This window comes from Miniopterus schreibersii (genome assembly GCF_964146895.1).
Source record: "Miniopterus schreibersii genome assembly, chromosome: 1".
Lineage (NCBI taxonomy): Eukaryota > Metazoa > Chordata > Mammalia > Chiroptera > Miniopteridae > Miniopterus > Miniopterus schreibersii.
The window spans coordinates 22293976-22313230 of NC_138101.1; the positions used below are offsets into that span (position 1 = coordinate 22293976).

General features: G+C 33.9%; 1 protein-coding gene across 14 annotated transcripts in view; it reads left to right on the plus strand.

Annotated features, from left to right (window-relative positions):
• Positions 1-18596, plus strand: part of N4BP2 (NEDD4 binding protein 2) — an 83143-nt gene extending 64547 nt beyond the window's left edge. For 12 of the 14 annotated variants that reach the window (XM_081146443.1, XM_081146442.1, XM_081146446.1 and 9 more), the window contains 4 exons: positions 5683-5871; positions 7003-7171; positions 13749-13872; positions 15153-18596. In XM_081146443.1, coding sequence (XP_081002569.1) covers positions 5683-5871; positions 7003-7171; positions 13749-13872; positions 15153-15198 — 528 coding nt within the window. In that variant the 3' untranslated portion in view covers positions 15199-18596. Of the gene's footprint in view, positions 1-5682; positions 5872-7002; positions 7172-13748; positions 13877-15152 lie in introns of all 14 variants that reach the window. The other 2 variants (XM_081146444.1, XM_081146436.1) reach the window with 2 other exon arrangements.
• The last annotated feature ends 659 nt before the right edge of the window (positions 18597-19255 follow it).

Below are 19255 nucleotides of genomic sequence, written 5' to 3' on the forward strand. Positions count from 1 at the left end.
AGGGGTTAGCAAGGCCCCAGATGTCAGAGAATCAGAATTCAGGAAATAAAAGATATGGTTAATACAGAAGTGATTTCTTGTGATTTTGATTTTTCTGATGACTGGTGATGTTGGACATCTTTTCATGAGCTTATTGGCCATTTGTGTATCTTCTTTGAAAAAATGTCTATTTGCCCGGCCGGGCGTGGCTCAGCGGTTGAGCGTCGACCTAGGATCCAGGCAATTGGTTCGATACCGGGTCAGGGCACATGCCTGGGTTGCGGGCTCGATCAATGACTCTCTCATCATTGGTGTTTCTCTCTCTCTCTCTCTCTCCCTCTCCTTTCCTCTCTCTGAAATCAATAAAGATATATTTAAAAAAAGGAAAAAAAAAAGAAAAAAAACGCCTATTTGTATCCTTTGTTCATAAAAAAATTTTTTTGGAGTTGTTAAGAGTTCTTCATATTAGATTCAAGTTCCTTATCAGTCATATAATTTATAAAATTTTCTCCCATTCTGAGGGTTGTCTTTTCACTTATTTGATAGTGTCCTTTGAAGTACAAAAGTTTTAAATTTTTTGATGATGTGATCTTTTGTTGCTTATACTTTTGGTGTAATGAAGATTTACACCTATTTCTAAGAGTTTTATCGTTTTAATGTGGATTACATTTAGATTTTGATCTATTTTAAGTTAATTTTTGTATAGAGTGTGAGATAGGGGTCCAAGTTCATTCTTCTGCATGTGCATGTCCAGTTGTCATAGCATCACTTGCTATAGACTATTCTTTTCCCATTGAACTTTCTTGTCACACTTGTTGAAAATGAATTGATTGTAAATTTATTGCTAGACTCTCAATTTGATTCCATTGATCTGCATGTCTGTCATCATGCCATCACCACACTGTCTTGATTACTGTAGTTTTGTATTTTATAGTAAGTTTTGGAATTGGAAAGTGTGTTTCCAACTATGTTCTTATTTTTTCAAGATTGTTTTGGCTATTCTGGTCCACTTGCATTTCCACGTGAATTTTAGCATCAGCTTGTCAGTTTCTGCAAAGAAGTTAGCTGGGATTTTTATGGGGATTGTGTTGAGTCTGTAGATCAGTTTATGTGTGTTGCCATCCTAACAATATTGTCTGTGAACATGGAATATCTTTCAATTTATTTAGGTCTTCTTAATTTCATTCAACAGGGTATTACAGTTTTGAATATTAAGTTTTGCATGTCTTTTGTTAAATTTACTTAAAATAATTTTTTTATTGATTTCAATGAGGAAGGGAGAGGAAGAGAGATAGAAACATCAATGATGAGAGTCATTGATCGGCTGCCTCCTGCACGTCCCCCACTGGTTATCGAGCCCGCAACTTGGGCATGTGCCCTCATGGGGAATTGAACTGTGATCTCCTGGATCATAGGGCTGTGCTCAACCTCTGAGCCACACGGACTGGGCATCCATTTTTTCTTTGACTATTTCACCATCACTTAGTTGATATATAGGATGTAGGTAATTTTGATATACATGTGATCTGTTAGTGATGTACATGGAGCAGGAACCAAGTGATACCACTGATGCCTGTGTACATCATGGATAGATAGGTGCAGTGTATTAGGAAATGCAGAGTGTGTATAAGATAATGATGAGGCCTTCAAGGCCAAACTGTGGATGAAGATTACTTCTTTTCTCTCCTGACAAGAGAGCAAGGCACTGTAGGTCATTATGGTGATAGAAGAGGTGATGGGGAGAAGGTATACTTACTCAAAGTTGGAGATGATTAGAAAATGTTGGAATCAGAAAAAGATTTTTGTGAGTTATGTAAATGTTGGCCAAAATGTAAACTTTAAGTTATTTTGGAGATTATTCTTAATCTTTCTCAAAAAATGTAGGCAGGTGTCACAACTCTGATAAAAATCTTTTTATATTTGTGATCAGAATAGTTTATCTTTGATATCCCAGGACCCTATGGAGCCACAGATACTAAAGGGGATTATCATGGTACCAGTAATGTTTTGGTTTATCTGTTTTCAAGATGCTAACATTTAAACTGTCTTACTGCCCTGGCTGGTGTGCGTGAGTGGTTAGAATGTTGGCCCATGCACTGAAAGGTCGCAGGTTCGAGTTCTGGTCAAGAGCATGTACCTGGGTTTCAGGCTCCCTCCCTGCCCCCTTCTGGGTGCCTGCAGGAGGCACCCAGTCGATGTATTTCTCTCTCCCTCCACTCTGAAAAGCAGTGGGAAAAAATCGTTGGGTGAGGATTAAAAAACAACAAACAAAAACCTATGTTTTATTAACACTACTGCTTTTCTCCTTTAGCCTTTAATAAAATTTATGTTTGTTATGATAGGAAATGGTTTTGGTATTATAGTATATCATGTTTTCAACAGAATAAGTGGCACTAATTAGGTGAATTGCTAGGAAGCATGTATTTCACTCGGCCCTTGTTAATGAAGTTATAGTAAACCACATCACTATCAAATGGGTACAAAAACAAATCTTAGTTTTATTTTAAAAGAGAATAGCTATTTGAGAACGCATCTCTCATTGAATGCTGTTTTTTTCTGTTTTAAAATAAGAAATGAAGGGTCTCTTCCTAGAGAACCAAATAGGATTTGCATTTTTTAGTATGAACACCAACAGAGACTCTAATGCTATAAAATATTTATGTTTATAGTGTTAGTCACTATGGGCTTTTCAAAAGTCATAGAAAGCGCTTTTATTATCCCCTCCCCACAAAATCTTTCATTTTATCGGGGATGCAAGCCATACACTCATAGAATATTTAAACATTAATATGAACCAGCTTGTGGTTAAGTTTTGGCAAGAGTGACATAAGGATATAGGTCCTATGAATATTCTCTGTCAGAGAGAGCCTCGTGTTCTTTCTTTAAGCTGGATATTTATTACAAAAATAAATTGACTCTGTATTTATAAATTTTTGACTCTGGTGATGAGTTTAGAAGTATGGTGATGCCTTTATTTTATTCTCTGTCTTAAAAATTTTTTTTTAAATTTTTTTATAACTCTTTCAAGCCTCTAGAATTCTAGGGGCCATGTAAACAAAATGTAATGAGTGAAAAATTATACAACCAACTACTGATATATATTAGATATGGTTTTTTCCAACCTTTCTTGACTTCTGAACTCCATTCACAGGCAGGAAATTTGAAAAAATATTTTTATCAATTAGTAATATATATAGTATAGTTGACATAATGTTTTATAATATTTAATATATATTAAATTATATTACATAAAACATTTTTCTAATCCTCACCAGAGGATATTTTTTCCATTATTTTCAGAGAGAGTGGAAGGGAAGGAGGGAAAGCGAGAGAAACATTGATGTGAGAGAAACACATCTATTGGTAGCCTCCCGCATGCTCTCCCACCAGTGCTGGGAATTGAGCCTGCAACCAAGGTTCGTGCCCTTGGCCAGAATGGAACCTGAGACCCTTCAGTCCATGGGCTCATGCTCTAACCACCAAGCAAAAATGGCGAGGGCTACATAAAATTTTTGATCGACATTTATTAAAGATTGTATTATAGATTACATTATAATTATAATCCTTAATAATATTTTAAATTTAATGACAATTTTTAGCTTTTAGAAATTTAACAAGTAACCTAACTAATTTACTTTCACTTAATTATATCAGAAAAACATGATTTGTTTTTAAAAAAAAAAGAAATTAAAAATTATATTTTGGGGGGGGATTTTGGGTTTGAGTGTTCATAAAATGTTCATTAAATTACTTGTTATAGCACCTGATACTTGGAATTCTTTTAAGCTTTTAAGAAAATCAACTCAAATCATAGTGATTAATTCCCCCCTTACCCCTCAGTGACATGCTAAGAAACAGCAGATTGCTGCTTGCAAATAACATTTTAGAGAGTGGGATAAATGAAAACCAAATTGGATATAGAAGTCACAATATTTTGCTCTTTTTAAAATGCTGACTTTTGATATTTTAGAGTTATCTAGATGGACTATATAAGAATTTTCTTCATAAAAATGGAATTTTCTATTTGGTGGAGAGCATTGAGGCAAATTTGTGTAATTATTATTTCCATTACTTCGTGTTTTAAATTAGAGCTACTTTTGCTTCTTTAATAATATACTGGAAATTTTCCAAAAGCTCAGAAAGTCAACACTACACTACCATAGCAGCTAGTTGGTGGTCAGCTGATTGACCAACTCCTATAAACCCACTTATGACTTTTACTACCTATCAGGCATGGTCACTCCACATGCCCTTCTGTTTTAAAAAGAATATTATTCAATTTTTTATCAGGTTTTAAAAAATTTATTGGGGTGACATTGATTACTAAAATTAAATAGGTTTCAAGTTACAATTCTATAATACATCATCTGTATATTGCATTGTGTGTTTACCCCCCAATATCAAATCTTCTTCCGTGACCATATATTTGACCCCCTTTACCCTTTACTACCTCCCCATACCCACTTTTTTCCCTTTGTCTGTGTGTATGAGTTTTTGTTTATTTCTCTTGTTTTGTCATTTGTTCTTTTCAGTATTATATCCTCTATATGAGTGAAATCATATGGTTCTTGACTTTTTTCGTCTTACTTATTTCTCTTAGTGCTGTATGCTCAAGATCCATCCATGTTGTCACAAATGGCAGTATTTCATCTTTTCTTATGGCTGAGTAGTATTCCATTGTGTGTGTGTGTGTGTGTATAAAACATCTTTATCCAATCCTCTATCAGAGGACACTTTGGTTGTTTACATGACTTGGCCACTGTGAATAATACTGCAACAAACATAGGGATGTAGATATCTTTATGAATAAATGTTTTTAAATATTTTTGGGTAAATACCCAGAAGAGGGATTGCTGGGTCATATGGTAACTCTATTCTTAATTTTTTGAGGAACCTTTGTACTGTTTTCCATAGTGGCTGTACCTGTTTACATTCCCACCAGTAGTGAATGATAATTCCTTTCTCTCCACAACCTTTCAACACTCGTTATTACTTGTCTTGCTGATAAAAGCCATTCTGACAGATGTGAGGTGATATCTCATTGTAGTTTGTTTTTTAAAAAAATATATCTTTATTGATTTCAGAGAGAGGAAGGGAGAGGGAGATAGAAACATCAGTGATGATAGAGTCATCAATGTGCTGCCTCCTGCATGCCCCCTACTGGGGATTGATCAGCCCACAACCCAGGCATGTGCCCTAATTGGGAATCGAACCTCGATCTCCTGCATCCTAGGTCGATGCTCAACTGCTAAGCCATGGCAACCCGGGCTCTCATTGTAGTTTTGATTTGCATTTCCCTAATAGCTAGTGAAGTTGAACATCTTTTCATATATCTGTTGGCCATTTGTGTGCAGAAGTGTCGTTTTAGGTCCTTTGTCCCTTTTAAGCGGATTATTTTGTTGTTGAGTTGTGTAAAAAAATATGAATTGAAATACACCATTACTAAAAAAAAAAAAAAAAAAGACTTACCTGCCATCATTACTACCTTCAGTGACTTGACCCTTTGCATGGGTTTACAAACTAAAATTTGAAAAATTTTCCATTAGTAAGTGCATGACTTACTAGGTAGGCATTGGGGAGATTCTCTTTTCTGAGAAGAAAAATGAAAAATAATAGAGCTTAGTTTTCATATATATTTTTATGAAGGTAAAGCCTGTATCTTCTACTTTCTTTGTGTTGTACTTACTGGGTAATATTTTGTAGGCAAAGAAGTCGAAAGAGACTGATGAAATGCCAAGTGAACCTTGCTTCCAGGACTTGGAGTACCCAGAGTATGACGACTACAGGGCAGAGGCCTTCCTGCACCAGCAGAAGAGGGTGGAGTGCTACAGCAAGGCCAGGGACGCCTATCGCATGGGGAAGAAACACGTTGCCACCTTTTATGCCCAGCAGGTATAGGGGAAAACTTACCATTGGTTTCTTCTTTGTCGCTTAGGATGTCTGAAGAATCTTGAGGCAGGTAATACTTGTATTGTGGCTAGATAAAGTTATTCTGGGGCATGTAGATTATGTAAGTGACTTAAGGTGTCTTGATACATAATAAATGTATGGTTCTGAGAATTTCATCTTTGAAATGCTCAATTTCTGTGGTTGCTTTTGCATTTACAGCTTACATGAATTGCAGTTTATTCTGACAGTCCACCTTTTCTTTTGGTTAGATTCACCCATTCAGTACCATTTCTAAACAGATACAAGTCTTCTGGAGGAAAGACAGCAGAATGTTAATATTGGCCATCTCAGGGTGGGATCATAGAGCCTTGTGCTTTATATCATGTTTGAATTTTTAGTAATGTATCACTTAAAAAAAAAAAGTTTTTATTGATTTCAGAGAAAAGAAGGGAAAGGGAGAAAGAGATAGAAACATCAATGATGAGAGTCATCGATTGGCTGCCTCCCGCACGCCCCCTACTGGGAATCAAGCCCGAAACCTGGGCATGTGCCCTGACCGGGAATCGAACCCTCATGTCCTGGTTCATAGGTTGACACTCAACCACTGAGCCACACCAGCCAGCAATGTATCACTTTTATAGTCTGAAAAAGAAAGTTACATTAATATCTTTCAGGGAAGTAAAATTTCGACTGGGGCTCATTTGGCATAGTATTACAAGAAATCTGCCTGATTTACTTTTTATTTTTGTGGTTCCATGTGGCTTGCTTTTTTGTGATTGAGCAGAGAAAGGTATCAAGCTGGTATAACCTGTGAGCCCTAATAGCAAACCTTGAGGGTTTGCTTCAGGGGTAATTACAAGGTGTTGAAAGGGATGAGATTTGGGGTTACCAATGAATTCCTTCTTGAGACGGGCAATGTTTAAGTTTCTGTTTTCTATGATTTTTGGATCAGGAAATATGTTAGAAATTATTTATTAGTTTGAGAACTAGCTTGTTAATCCACGGAAATTGCATTTAAAAATTTTAGAATAGTCTCCCTTTTTTTTCTACCTTTTATTTGGGCCACTATTTGTTTCTTGCCTAGCAAGTAGCAAATATCACAAGTGTTTATTGGTGACATGTTTATAATTAAAGGGTAGTCTCCATGAGCAGAAGATGAAGGAAGCCAATCACCTTGCTGCCGTGGAGATCTTTGAGAAAGTCAATGCCTCCCTGCTGCCACAGAATGTTTTAGACCTCCATGGACTGCACGTGGATGAAGCTATAGAACATTTGATGGCAGTTTTACAGCAGAAAACTGAAGGTAGGATGTGAAAATGACAAATTTTCAATACAAAATATATCTTTGCTTATATTGGTATAAATTATAAATTCAGGAGAGTTTGTGCAGGCTGAGGATATCTGTGCCACATTATAGATGTTTGTATTGGGCTCATTCCTCAAAAGAACCTTCTTGGGAAAGAATTGTCATCAGCATGGCCATTAACAGTTTCTTTTTTATTTCCCTGTGTCAGTTATATTTGTATTTCTTGGATGTGTTAAAGGAAGGGTCTGGTGTAATCTGGGAATGCTAAGACTTATAAGTGGGACCTTTATACACCTTTGTTCAGTAGACATTTATTAAAATTAATAGATATTTATTAGATACCAGTCTCTCAGTAGATGTTTAATAAAATACAGATGTGAGTAAGGTGGTAGAACTTTTACAGAATTATTACAAAAGGCAGGATTTGTGAGTGTTTTGCATTATGATGCTGTCCTGTTTTCCCCTTCTGCTTGTACTTTGTCTTTTCAGGTCAATAGGAAAGGCTATTTCCTACCTCTTATCTAAATTCTGCCTCTTCCCAGGGCTTTGGATAAGGATCTTTCTCATGTTCCTATTCAATGTCATGTAATTCACATATATTAAAGTGTCTTGTTGGTTTAGCATCTTATTTCCTTTTCATGATCGGCTGGTAGCACTTAAAAAAATTCAATCTGTTTTAGTTACCCCAGACTCTAATACTAGATGTCATCTCCTTTCATCACCAGTATAGTATTTTTGAATTCTCAACTTGGCTTTTTCTTAATCTTCCTTTTTGTTATGGAGGTAGAGTTCTTGCCTCAGCTATTGACTGTCTCTCCATAGCCCTGCCTTATCATTGATAGCTGTATTGTTCTGGTTAATTGATTTATATATATTTTAGAAAGCTTTACACTGTACTTTATACAGGTTTATCAGTTCACATATCACTTGTAATTAATTAAATACTTGATTAAATATGATAGATATGAAAAGTTGAAAATTCATCTGTTTATCATATAAATCATATTGAAAAGATTACATGCAGAGTAATATAATAAATACCTTTGTATCCATTTATCCAAGTAACAAATGATAACATTTTACCCTACATCCTTCCCATTTTTTTATTCCTCCCTTTGTATTCTTCCCAATTCCTTTTCTTTCTTCCCTTTTTAGTGGAAATCAATAATCTTTCATTTGGTTTACCTCCTTCCTGCCCAAGAATACCTTTATTGTATGTACATTCAGCCATAACCAGCCTATAGTACTCCTTCCCTGAGTTTTAAAAAATGAACATACATGGTGTCACACTGTATCATCAGCCACGCCACTTATTTTATTTGTACCCAGTACAGTTTTCAAGATCTGCTTATCTTGATCTTCTGGGTTTTTTATTGTAACTGCTGTGTAGTATTCTATGAATGCATCATAGTGTATCATTACTCTATTGGTGGATAAGTTATATATAATGTAGTAGTGAGCTTTATTTTGCATACTGACACATATACTCTTATCACTATCTTTTTTCCCTAGCTTTTTATGTTGAAAAATCTAAAACCTACAGAGAAGTTGAAAGAATTGTACAATAAACACCATATATTCTTTATCTAGATTGATTAGTTGTTAGCATTTGGCCACATTTGCTTAATCTCTCTAAAACTGTTTTTTACTGGATGATTTGAAAAAAAGTTGTTAAACATTCTGGTGCTTTACCTCTAAATGCCTCAGCATCTTTCTCTCTTGAGAATGAATCCATTCTACATAATCACAATACCAGTATCACTTTTAAGACATTTAACATTGTTACAATAATATTGTCTAACATACAGGCCATGCTCAGATTTCTCCAGTTGTATGAAGATGCCTTCTACAGTTGTGCCATTTTATCCCCTCAGTCCAGGATCCAGTAAAACATTGTGTGGTCCCATTGATTATCCCATGTCTGTAGCCTCCTGTAATACAGAATAGTTCCTCTGCCTATTTTTTGTCTTCCATGTTGTCAACGTTTTTGAAGACTTCAAGGCAGTTGTTTGGTAGACTGTCCTACAGTTTTACTTTGATTGTTTCCTCGTGATTAGATTCAGTTTAAAATTTTCTTGGTAAAAATACTACATAGGTGATATTAAGTCATCTTTGGTGAACACATCAAGAGACATATATGGTCCATTTTCTCCATTATTGGTGATGTTAGGTTTGATTTCTTAGCTAAGGTGTCAATGTACCTTTCTCCCTTTGTAATTAATTAGTAATTTTTGGTTATTGATACTTTGTGGCTGTGTGAACTGTTCTACATTATTTCGCCTAATAATTTTAATAATATCCATTGATAATCCTAGGCTAAATCAGTTATTACATTGGTGGTTGCATATGGTGTGTTATAATTTGTGTCCATTCTATGTTTATTAGCAGACATTCTTTGATGAAGGGCAGGATTCCACTCCTTCAGTTTTTTAAAAATAGAAATTTGGAAATCCTGAAGAAAATCTAGAAAACAATAACGATAAAGGTTAGAAAAGAAAATTTAAGAGCATTTTAAATACATTATTTAATCTGGAGAATAGAAAGACTGTCATGTAGCAGTATTGTAAGAGAATATTCTGTCTATAGAGGATGAGTAAGTCATTCACTCAATAAATTTGATTACCTTCTATATTCTGGGCATCAAAGATAAAGCAGTGAAAAAGACACTGTAACAAATAGTTACATAAACAGTTATGCTAAGAAAGTACAGGTTGCCATGTTTCATTTAGCATAAATTCCCAATTCCCTGTGTCATCTGTTCCCGCCTGTGTCTCCATTCTCATCTCATATTTTCTCCTCCTTTCCTGTATGTTTATCTACATTGTCATTTCTTCATCTCCAGACCAAGTTAGGCTCCCCATTAATCACCTTTCATGGTACTCCTATGTATCACAATATTTATAAAAACACTTACTGTATAGTTGCTTATTAAATGTCTGTCTTTCTGGCCTAGAATCAAGTCAGTGATGATTATTAAATCATCATATGTATGTAGAGCCTTTTCAACATTCAAAAAAACTTTTAAATAAATGACTAAAGGGTAGGCATTCCTCTCATTTTGTAGATGAGGAAACTGATTTTGAAAGCTTAACAAAATGGAAAATAATAAGTGTTGGTAGGGATGTAGAGAATTGCAACCCTCATATATTGCTAGTGGGAATGTTAAATGGTGCAACCACTGTGGAAAAGATTGGCATTCTGTGAAAGGTTAAACATAGAGTTACCATGTGACCTGGCAGTTCTGCTCTTAGAGAATTGGAAACAATCCATTCACACAAACATTGTACATGGATGTTCATAGTTAGCTAAAAAGTGAAAACAACCCAAATGTCCATCAACTAATGAATGGACAAACAAATGTGGAGTATCCATACAGTGGAATATTATTCAGCCATAAAAAGGAATGAAGTACTGATACATACGAAAACATGGATGAACCTTGTAAACATGTTATGTGAAAGAAACCAGATACAAAAGGTCACATATTATATGATTTCCATTTACATGAAATTTACGGAATAGGCAAATCCACAGAAGCAGAAAGTGATAGCTAGAAAGGGGGAAAAGGGCTAGAAAGGGAGGGGGTATAGGGAATAACTGCTAGAGTTTCTTTTTGAGATGATTGAATATTCTGGAATTAGATTGTGTTGATGGCTGCACAACATTATAATATACTAAAAGCCACTGAGTTGTACATTTTAAAATCATAATTTTATATTATGTGAATTTTATATCAATACAAAAATTAGAAGAAAAAAGGAGTTAAGGCCAGCCATCATGGCTCAATGGTTGAGCATCAACCTATGATCCAGGAGATCACCATTCAATTCCCGGTCAGGGCACATGCCTGGGTTGTGGGCTCAATCCCCAGTAGGAGGCGTGCAGGAGGTAGCCAATCAATGACTCTCATCATTAATGTTTCTCTCTCTCCCCCTCCCCCTCCCCCTCCCCCTCCCCCTCCCCCTCCCCCTCCCCCTCTCCCTCTCCCTCTCCCTCTCCCTCTCCCTCTCCCTCTCCCTCTCCCTCTCCCTCTCCCTCTCCCTCTCCCTCTCCCTCTCCCTCTCCCTCTCCCTCTCCCTCTCCCTCTCCCTCTCCCTCTCCCCCCTTCCCTTTCTCTCTCTGAAATCAATAAAGACATATTAAAAAAAAAAAAGTTAAATAGCTTGTATAAGGTGATAGATACTTGACCACACCCAAGATACAAATCCTTTCTGGAAGCCAAAGGCCCATTTTGCTGCCACCTGTGGTGGCCTGTAGTTACTGTCAATTAGCACCAGGTGGTAGTATTGTTGAATAGAAATGTCTCCAGGGATGGCTCTGCCCTGAATTGCTTTGTTATAAAAGGTGATTGTCAAAATTGGGGATGGGGGCAAAAAAGATATCTGACCTTTTTGTGCTTTATGATGGAAATATACACCACTACCATCTATGAAGTATTTTTGCCCCAAAATAAATCAGAAACAGATAAAGCCTTTAGATCTTACGACTACTTTATAGGGATTTATAGGGAACAGAGGAACATGTTAAATGGCACCATGGAGATGCAATCAGCAAAACCCAGACTGTGGAAATCTAGGATAAATGATCCAATTTTTTTCAACAAATTGCAAAAAAACCACACAAGGGCGGTGGGATCTTTAGAATTAAAAATTAAGAAATATGTCAACCAAATGCAGTGTGTGGACTTGTTTTAACCCTGATTCAAACAAACCACTGTAAAAACATTTCTTAAGAGTATTTGGGAAATTTTTTAAGCTATTTTTAGAAACATGAAATTAAGTATCTTTTTAATTTTGCAAGATAAGGTGACAGTGTGGGTATCTTTAAAAAAAGAGTCACTGTTTGAAGTACATACTGAGCCCGGCCGGGCCACCTAGGATCCAGGAGATCGGGGTTCGATTCCCGGTCAGGGCACATGCCCAGGTTGCGGGCGAGGCAGCCAGTCAGTGACTCTCTCATCATTGATGTTTCTATCTCTCTCGCTCCCCCTTCTTTCCTCTCTCTGAAATCAATAAAGATATATTAAAAAAAAGAAAGAAATACATACTGAAATACTTACAATTGAGATGATAATAAACTTAGTATATGCTTTAAAATGAGTTAGTTTTTTAAAAGGTAGTAAACAGCAGAAATCACCAGAAATTTGTGAACCTAAACATAGGCATTAATTTGTTCAACAGACATCATTTGAACACCTACTTTATTTGAGGCACATGATTCAACTAGAAAAAGCTTTCAGAGCAGTAAGTGAACTATTGAAAGCGGGGATGGTGTAAATGACTGTGACCTAACTGGGAGCAGTAGTGAAGGAATGGTGAGAGTGAATTATAGTTAGTTAAGAGATTCAAATTTTTTTAAAAGTAAACTTTTATTTGTAATATCACATCCATAAATAAAAATGCACAAATAATAATTGTATAGCATAAAAACTTTTTACAAAGTTAATACCTTTGTGTAGCCAGCACCCAAGCAGAGTTGAATTTTGAACAAAATATTGCTTGAAGTATTGGATATGGTTTAGAGTAGAAATGGAGATCTTAAGCAAAGAAGGAATTAAAAATGCAAAAGCAACCTATCCTCTTAAAATTCCAGGCTAAATATTGTCCTGGAGATATGAGACTTGAAAAACCATCTGGATCTGCTGGAGTCTTAGAGCAACTTAATGGGCAGAATATGGAATGTTTTTATTTTATGGAATGTGTATTTTATGCTAAAGATCAAAACTTGTGCTATTTATAACTGAGGAACAAGTGTTTACTAAATTCATTAAATCAACTTTTATTATTAACAGGTTTTTAGAATTTTATTGCAGCTATTATTGACTTTCAGGATATTTGATTTTCTCAAGGTCATCGCCAGAGTAGGAGCTGCAGTCTTTCAAGAGGCTCAGGTTCATTCAGTATTTAAACACCATCTATTTGGAAGAATTTCTTAAGTTAATAATTGATTATCTTTAACAGTAAGACTGCAGCAGTGCTATAATTAGTGGGTTTGTTGTAGCCATTCCTGAGGGTGATATTGTATAAAGTACTTGCTTTATATCCCATTTTACTGATTAGGAAACAAGCACAGCTAGGCTAAGGAACTTTTTTATGGTCATAATACAGTCATTTAGTGGCAGAGCTGCTAATGAGGTCAAAGCTTGCTGGCTTCAGAATATTTAACCAATAGGGTTGTTGTGAAGATTCTTAGTTAATGTATTAAGTGACTTATAATACATAAGTCACTTAAAGCAATGCCTGATTCCATGTGTATAATAATTTTTAAGTATCAGTATAATTGTAATTATCACTGTTTCAGAGAGAAATTTTGGTAGCACAAGGAAATCTCCTTCCCTATAGGGGAAAAAGTTTCACTTTAGTCTTTAGGCAGATGAATTTCTATGAGGCTTCTATACTTAAACAGTGTAGATGAAACATACATTTAAAAACATTAGTTTTGGGGCTTCTTAAGGTAATAAATCTCTGAATTTCTATGAAGATAATTTCATACATGTTTTGAGTAGTTTGGGTTTGTTTTCTATTGAGAATGTAATTTAAATGGATTTCAACTGTTCCAATTTCTATTGTAACAGAATTTAAGCAAAATGGTGGCAAGCCCTATGTCTCTGTGATTACCGGGAGAGGAAACCACAGCCAGGGAGGAGTAGCTCGCATCAAACCAGCTGTCATTAAATACCTCACAAGCCATAACTTCAGGTGGGTATGTATAGGTTTTTGTTACCGATAATGGCAATTGCCCATATATATAGATAATAAACACTAAGAGTGTGCTCAGAATGATTTGTTAAGTGAAGTAGTTAACTAAATTTGACCATCAGATTTTAGCTGTAAAGTCATGCTTAAATTATGATTCCCTGCTGGATTTATGATGTCTAGTAAACCAGAAATGAAAGAAAAATGTGTTTGTTGTTGAAGCAATCATCTGACAAAACTATTAATCATAAATTAAAAATCTGAAAGAAGTATGTTTGTATTTCTTTGATGATGCATTATCCAAGATATTTAGATTATATATACCATAGTTTAAAATTTGCTGTTTAATTATTGTTTTGAAAGTAAATGTATATTTGTGGATTTTGGAAGGAATTGGGAGCTTCTGCTGAAATATGGTTATAGTTTGGATGTGTTTAAACTTTAGCAGAAATACTGTAGTCACTGTGAATTTGTACATCTTTATAAGTTAAATGCCATTAATGATCTCAGCTGACAAATATGAAATTCCTTTTTTAGTGAGTAGTTATTATTCAGTAACAGAAAAAACAAGTTTGAGAACAAAGATGTGTTGATGATGAATAGATTCCCTGAGAATATATACCATTAAGTACCTCTCTCTCCCTACTACTAGTTTCAATTAGTGTAGCATATTTTGTTTATGTCATGCAATAAAATGTTGTTTGGCTACATTTTAGAAAATGGTATTATTAATTCTGAGCATGAAAACGGATGACATTTCAGTTATTTCACAAAAGGAATACTTAGATAAGAACATTATCATGTTGGGATTAATGATCTATTTTAGAGACTAGGGGTTTTTTTGTGTGTGTATTTTTTAAAAATTTCACACACAGAGTTGAAACCATTTCATGGCCTGATGAATCAGACTTACCTATTATACTAGAGATTTCTTCTTGCTACTCACTTAATGCATAGAAATAATATAATGCAAGCATCATCTTATCCTTGATACAGAGTGCTCTTCTTCATGAAGATCAAATTCAGGCTTGAGAGTTTTGATAAATCTTAAATTATAATAACTATTAAGTTAGGAGTAAACCCCAGCCTTAGGATTGTATTTATTTTGATAATAGATTAAAAGGAACATAAACATAGATATTGGTCCTGGATATTGACTTAATAATGGAGAGTACTTTGATAGTAAATATATTTAGCATAGGCATTTGCAATTGATTATAAGATATATTTCTTAATGAGTTTGAAGTTTTTAATCTTTAAAATGACTTTTCTCATTTCTGCAGGTTCTCTGAAATTAAACCAGGGTGCTTGAAAGTCATGCTAAAGTAAAATAAACGTCCTTGACTTAGAAATGTGAAGGTTTGTATGTTAAAATTAGTTTTATTTGCAGTAATTTAGTCAATTTTACTGTCAACATGTGTTTTATTAGAAATACTGTTCAGTTATAAAACAAACATTATGATGTTTTTCAAAATTCAAGACAAGTTTAAATTTTTATTGAATCAAATGCCAAATATGTTGTCTGTTAAAACTATTAAATGTAATTTTCTTAGATAAAATTATCAGATTCAGTTTTAAAGTGTGAACGTGCACAGATTCTTTCTGAGAGAGAAATTATCTTTCTATTAATTGTTTTTTGACATTTAGTGAAGATCTAATGGTATCCATGAGAGGTATTTAAAGTGCTTTGAGACTTGGTTCATGCCTTTCAAGACTGGTATTAAAAAAAAAATAGTAGTAGTAATGAAAGAAAGGAGAACTAACAAAAACACTTGAATGCTTTTTTATTTCAAAAGCAAATTTAAAACTTTTATTTTGCTGCATCCTATAGGAAGGAGGACATGCTGTTGTGCATTCTTCTGCTTTGTATTTGTATGTGATCTTGATCTCTTAACCTTTTGTTTCTTTTTTCTGTGTGTGTGTATTTTCTAGGAGGAAAGTTGGGGTCTGAAATTATATTGCAGTTTTATACCTTCCATAGGCAGAAAAGTTCTCAGAGAAGGAGAAGTGGTTAGATATCTACCAAATGTTGTCGTCTTAGAAAACTGCTTCTAGAACTGTCTGTTGTAAGTGGTATTTTAGATAGTACTAAAGAGCTGTCTTTTATATTGAAGCATGTAATTTCTAAACTGCAGTAAGGTAAAAATTCTATCAACTTAAAACAAATATAGAAAACATTTTTTCTTGCAATTTAAAAGTTTTTTACCTTTATTTTTAAAAAGAGCCAACTTTCTGAAAGGAAACCTTCATTGACTTCTGGTTTTTGGTGAGGTAAAAAGTCCTGTTAGTATGTCAATTGAAACTTCCTTTATACAAGTTCAATGTGATAAAGTATAATTTTCCAATATGAGAAAATGGTTAAATAAATCTGACTTTGGATATAGAGAATACTTTCAACATACATAATTTTTAAAAACAGTTGTGTTACTTTTTGATAAGTTTAAAAAGTCATTTGGATGAGGAATTATAGGATTGAGCTGTAGCTGAAAGAATCTGGGATTACAGAATGGTTTCCTAAAATAAGAGACATTTTAATGAAAATAAAACTCAAAAACACATTTTTATATATCATAAAAGCATGCTTTTAAAAAAGCTCTATTATTGAATTTATTTTACAAAAATAAAAATATGTTTATTATTTAGAAATGGTTAGTGACTAGCATTGAAATATTATTCATACTCTATGTTTCTAATAATTTGTTAAAAAAAGAAAAATGCCAACAGTTTAGCATATGTTTTTTATAATGTCTAGAAGAGTTGTATACATTAAAAAGAAAACAGTTCAACCATTTATAAAATTATAGTTGTTAATGATATAAAATATTTTTATGTATAAATTAATCCGATGTAAGAAATGTGACTAACAATACTAAAACCTAGAGTGATTTGAGTGTGCAGCTTCATATTTTCTGTGTTTTTATATTTCCTCGCCCAGTTTAAAAATTGCTTTTGAGCACTTCGGCTAGACTTACTTCACTATTACCATAGTTGTTATTGTCGTAGGAGCAGTCAAGAACAAGAGGTGTGAGGTATTTTGTGGCAGAATCCAAATGAAACAAGCTATGTTTTATGTTGTATCAACTTAAATTTTGTGCTTTATTTTGCTAAATCTAGGGTATTTCTCCTTAACCATCATTTATGAATATATAGGCGTATTTTAAGCATCATATGTATTTTTATGAAGTTGTTTAATCCCAAACTGTCACCTACCCCTTGATCTAGCATAGTTTAAGCAACAGATAATTACGAAAAAAAAAATTTATAATTGCTTCTTGTTTTGCCTATTTATGCCAAAGGTAAACATAGTTCGGGGATTATCAAATTTTTCACTTTTGTCCATTTCTAAGTCCTCTGTGTCAAAAGTAAAGATAATGTGGGGATTTTCAAAGTTTTTATGTATTGGTAGATTTGTAATAGTACATGGTTCATTTGAATGGCTCTTTGCAGAAGTATTAATATTTTAAAAGTGCAACACTTCTGTAGTTAGAAAGGTTTTAGTAGCAGTTATATCTCTCAGTAGTCTCTTACCAGTATCTACCAGGTAAGGAGAGAACTAATGTGGAAACCACAGGGGACCTGTAGTTGGACTGAGTGACCCTTAAGAGTATTTTCTTCTTCTTTTTTTAAATTTTATTTTTGTTTAAAATCTTAAGAGTATTTTCAATCCATCCACTTCCTTACTTGAATCTGAGAAATGGAAGAATGTTGTCTTATATTTATTAGCTGTTCGTGTATTCCTATTTATTTTCAAATTGAGGTTGCCCCCAATTTATTAGTATTTCCGTATTATTTGTAATTCTATGGCCTTTAAATATAGGACAGATAGTAGAAATCCTGACATATTTTAAAGTGTCTTGTGTATTATAACACATTTTGAGAAGAAAAGCCAAATAATTCTGTTGGATTGTTTCTAGTCCTTTATCTTTGTTCTTTTTCTTTTAAAATTCAAGTGTTTTGTATGCTTAGAAAAAGGGCAGGTATAATAGCAAGATTGGTCTGAACTGGAAATTGGAAAGTTTGAAACTCAGGAAATTGCTCTGACAATGTTTTAACTGCTCTCAGTTTAAGAAAATGACAAAATGTATAAAAAAGATACAAAAATAGTGTTTGCTGTTTTTTTCTAAGTGCTTTTTCTAAGTGCTTTTCCATTGTGCAATGAGGTGAAGTTTGATAATTTTTCTGTGCAGTGGTTAAAGACTGTTTGTTTCTCATTATATGTTAAACAAATTTAAATGTTTGTGTGGCCAAAAAAGTAAAGTAAGTTTATGTAGAATGTTTGTTAATGGTGCTTATTTTTAAAATGTAATTCAAGTTTACAGTATTACTTAATGCCTCGTTAGAGAATTCAATAGACAAACAAGGCTAGAATACATCTACATCCCGAAGAGCCTTTTAGAATTTCACAATGTATGATGAGAAATTTTATGATTTTCCATAAAGTTGAGCAATTGACTTTTATGGTCCAAATAACGAACCTATTATTAATAAATGACTGAATTAACCGTGAGAATTCTCATTAAAGTATATCATTGCAGCTATCAGTTGGAGAATGTATAATAAAAAATTTCAGACAATATATCAGAAACAAAATGTTTTTATTTGTACTATAAAGAAAATGTAATTTTGCTGTTAACTCTACTTTTTTATTGAAAATGTTTTATAACTTTGCTTTAAAATTTCTTATGAAACCATTTGCAAATTACATATTTAATTTAATAAAATACTTTAGTCACAGTCCAGTGTGAGGAAATCTTTTATTTGATGTGGTAAGGTTAGTAGTTTAACTATTACAGTATATTTTTATTTTCATTTTTAAAGTTTATTTTATTTTATTGCTAACACTATTACAGATGTCCTTCATTTCCCCCATTTACCTACCTGCCTCCACCCCCATCATGCATACCTTTGTAGTCTCAAGGGAAAAGTGTCATAAAATTTTCATTTCTGTACCACAGCTTTGATCCTAGCTTAAATTATTTTGCTATAGCAAATAGGGGGTCCACTTTTGAACCAGATAAATGGGTTACCTAGGTTTGTCTCTTCACACCTTTGTATCTTTTGACAGATGTCAAAATTAAGATTTGTGTCTCTGAGAGACTCAAGTAATACTTTAGCTCATATTAAAGACCTTTGAACTTCTCACTCCATGGTGAAACAACTCACTCACTTAGCAACTTCACAATCTTTATTTGATGAATGCTTATTGAGTACTTGTTACTGTGAGACAGAGTGTCTATCCGTAGGTATCTCATAGTTGTTTCATTAACTCTTGTGTATAGTGATGTATACTTTAGAACGCTTTCATATACGTTATATTTTAAGACTTGTCAACTTTTTTCTTAAAAAATATGTTTTTATTGATTTCAGAGAGAAGAAGGGAGGGGGA